General features: G+C 32.5%; 1 protein-coding gene across 1 annotated transcript; it reads right to left on the bottom strand.

Annotated features, from left to right (window-relative positions):
• Positions 1-1,358: 1,358 nt before the first annotated feature.
• On the bottom strand, positions 1,359-2,465 carry LOC114742264 (cytosolic sulfotransferase 12-like). Its single transcript, XM_028930541.1, has one exon. The coding sequence runs from the start codon at positions 2,463-2,465 to the stop codon at positions 1,431-1,433; it is 1,035 nt and encodes a 344-aa protein (XP_028786374.1). The 3' UTR covers positions 1,359-1,430.
• Between the last annotated feature and the right edge of the window lie 526 nt (positions 2,466-2,991).

Here is a 2,991-nt window from a genome sequence, read left to right as displayed (position 1 = left end):
TTTTCTTCTAAATCTTGCAAAATCTCCCTTTTTATGATCCTGAATTTCCTTTCTCTCTCTCGCTGTTTGTTTTTCTAACGATAACTAAAGATTCGTTTAATTTCTTAAAACATCCCAAAAATGTCTTTGTTCTGAATTTATATTTTCAAATAAAATAAAACCCCCATAAACATTTTCCTTTACTCGAAATCAGGAATTTAAATTTCAAAAAGATAATTTTTAGGAGATATTAAAAAAATAAAAACAAAATAATTGAATTCAAAATCCATTTTTATTATTCAGAATTTTTCTAAGAATTTCACATGCTTATTTAGAAAATGTGAAGATAAAGAAAGTAATTTTGATTTTTTGAAATTGTTTTTGGCAAAAGTAAACACGTGCACCAACCCATTATGTGAATTGTAAAACGACTAATTCTGTCATTTTTATATAAAAATTACAAATCAAATGGCATGGATTTTTATCAGTCAAGCTGCAAGAACTTTTGTGCCTCTATAAGGATATGAATTTATACATTTATTACAACTTTATTATGTTAATGATACGAGTTTGTGTACAAGTTGACATATCTATTACGATTACGAGTTTATCTAAACCCAAGTTTATATTATGAAATATGAATGCGAGGTTATGTGAAAAAAATTGATATTATTTCAATAGCGTTGATAATATACTTATTTGAAAGTATAAAATCACATGGACAATATAATTCTAAGATTTATAATTTATTTGGTTATATATATAAACATTTGTACTACACAATCTTTTCAAATATAAAGTATTGTTTTAAGAAAATTTCATGTTCCAATTTCCAAGGTCTGAGAACAGTTCCAGGTTGTGATCAAATGAGCCAACTCATATTTAACTTGGAGAAGCATATGTGACTTGTGTGGGACGACGATTTTAAGAAATGAGTGCAATCAAAAATTTACTTCTTTCTGATATGTATATGATAACTTGTTGTGGGGAAAATAATCCGTTGGTAGAATTTGTTACAGTGAATTTATCTGAAAAGGTGGCAAGTCTTCCCCAGTAAATAATTACTCTTATTCCCAGTGTACGTTCACATATTAAGATTTTGAGAGAGAGAGAGGGGGGGATTTTAAAATTTAATTACATATAGATCAACATTTGAAGAGCTGCTTCAGAAGAGTTACATCCAAAGTTGTATGGACGTCACAACACCTCATTGTAACATCATTATAAGAAACAAATAGTGCACCTCTCAATTAGAAAATAATGCGAAGTGATCCTATATATATATATGGTCATCGATAACTATTTTTGATGCTTACAGTTTCATAACTCATAAAATACTTTCATGAAAATAAATTTGACACTTTAAGAACAGACAAATACTGCACCTAGAATATAATGTTTTACTTGGAACTCATTTTTGGTATGTGAGATAGTCCAAGTAACATGTGGATTTAAAACTTCAAGCCATGTTTCTCCAGCTTCTCCTGAGTAATAAGATTTAGACGATGAATCATGTCAGATGCGAGGAAGTTTTTAAAATCTCCAACTTCTCCATGTCTAAAAAAAGTCTTATTCTCTATTCCAAACCACACTTTTCCCCTCTTATTCACATCTAAATTGCTTAAATTCTCAAAACTACAAAGTTTCAATATATTTTCCATAACATTACCTTTCTCTTCATCCTTAGAAAAACCAAACCCTAGAAACTCAGCAAGCTTCTTCAAAACCCTGATTGGCTCACCCTTCAACTCCTCATATCTCAAAAACATCACTTCCTCTGGCCTCTCCAAACCCTCCTTGTAGTATCCCAAAATATGATCCCAGTATGGCCCAAACCCAATTGTTCCTTTACAAAGCTTGTCAAATGAATCCTCAATCCTAATTTGCCCTCGTGTTTCTGATCTTAAGTTGTTTGCAAAATGCCATGTCGAGACAAAAAGGTCCTTAGGGTTCCTACACAAATAAACAATCTCACACTTTGACCGCTTTACAGACTCAGGCAACAAACCGTAAGGGAGATGGCTTGCAAAGAGCCTTGGTGATGGGAAAGAGCTCAGGTCAGGCTTGGTAGTTTGGAAGTAGAGGACACTCTCTAAGAATGGTACAAGATCATGAGGATTAGTAGTGAGAAGAGGGTGAGGGTGGCTGGTCTGGGTCGGGTCGGAACTTGGGTTTGGATAATGGATCTTTCGGTTGAGAACGGCAAAAGTAAGGGCTTTGAGCCAAGTGGTACCGGATTTGGGTGATGTGACGACAAGGATATCGGAGTCATGAGCTTGAAAATGGTTTTGACAATTCAGAGTTCCTTGCAATTGGCTTGTGGTGATCCAAAAACCATTATATTGATGGATTCGGTTATTGATCAAACCCGATTCAGTTGGCAATGTAGCAATAAGGTCTTTGCATTCTTGGGATAGCTCTTCGTCTTCATTGAGGTACTTGGGAAGAATAGGAAGATTTGAGGGTTTAGACTCTTGTGCTGCCATGGTTATACAGAAATATGAATCAGATAGATGATGAAGTGAAAGTAGAAAGATGGATGATATAGATTTTATAAAAAGTTTGAGCGGAAATTAAGGAAAATAAGAAATGTTAGGATATTAATTATATAGTTCTTTTTACAATTATTTACAATAAACGGCTCTATAAATGAACTTATCAATAGTAGAAAATGCATATATAATTAAATATTGAAAACACCGACATCAGAGAGATATGGATCTTCAATAATGAGAAATTATTTCACCTAAAATTATGCCATATCACATTATATATAAATAAAAAATGAAAAGGATGATAGAAGAAATGTTAGGATATCAAATATGCAGTTCTTTTACAATTATTTATGCTGAATGATTCTGAATGAGTTTCTTGTGCAGGGTGGACATGTTACGTGAGCAGCAAATGGGACTGTCCCTGTGTAAATCAAATATCAACATTATAAAATGTATATATATGTAATTGAATATTGAAGAATTCATCATCAAAAAGATATGAAAATCTTCAGCGAGA

Source organism: Neltuma alba, unplaced genomic scaffold, assembly GCF_004799145.2.
Source record: "Neltuma alba isolate B1F8T4 unplaced genomic scaffold, ASM479914v2 tig00000624_pilon, whole genome shotgun sequence".
Classification (NCBI taxonomy): Eukaryota; Viridiplantae; Streptophyta; class Magnoliopsida; order Fabales; family Fabaceae; genus Neltuma; species Neltuma alba.
Note: the sequence above shows the minus strand (reverse complement) of the source record. Positions and strands in the feature narration are given on the sequence as shown.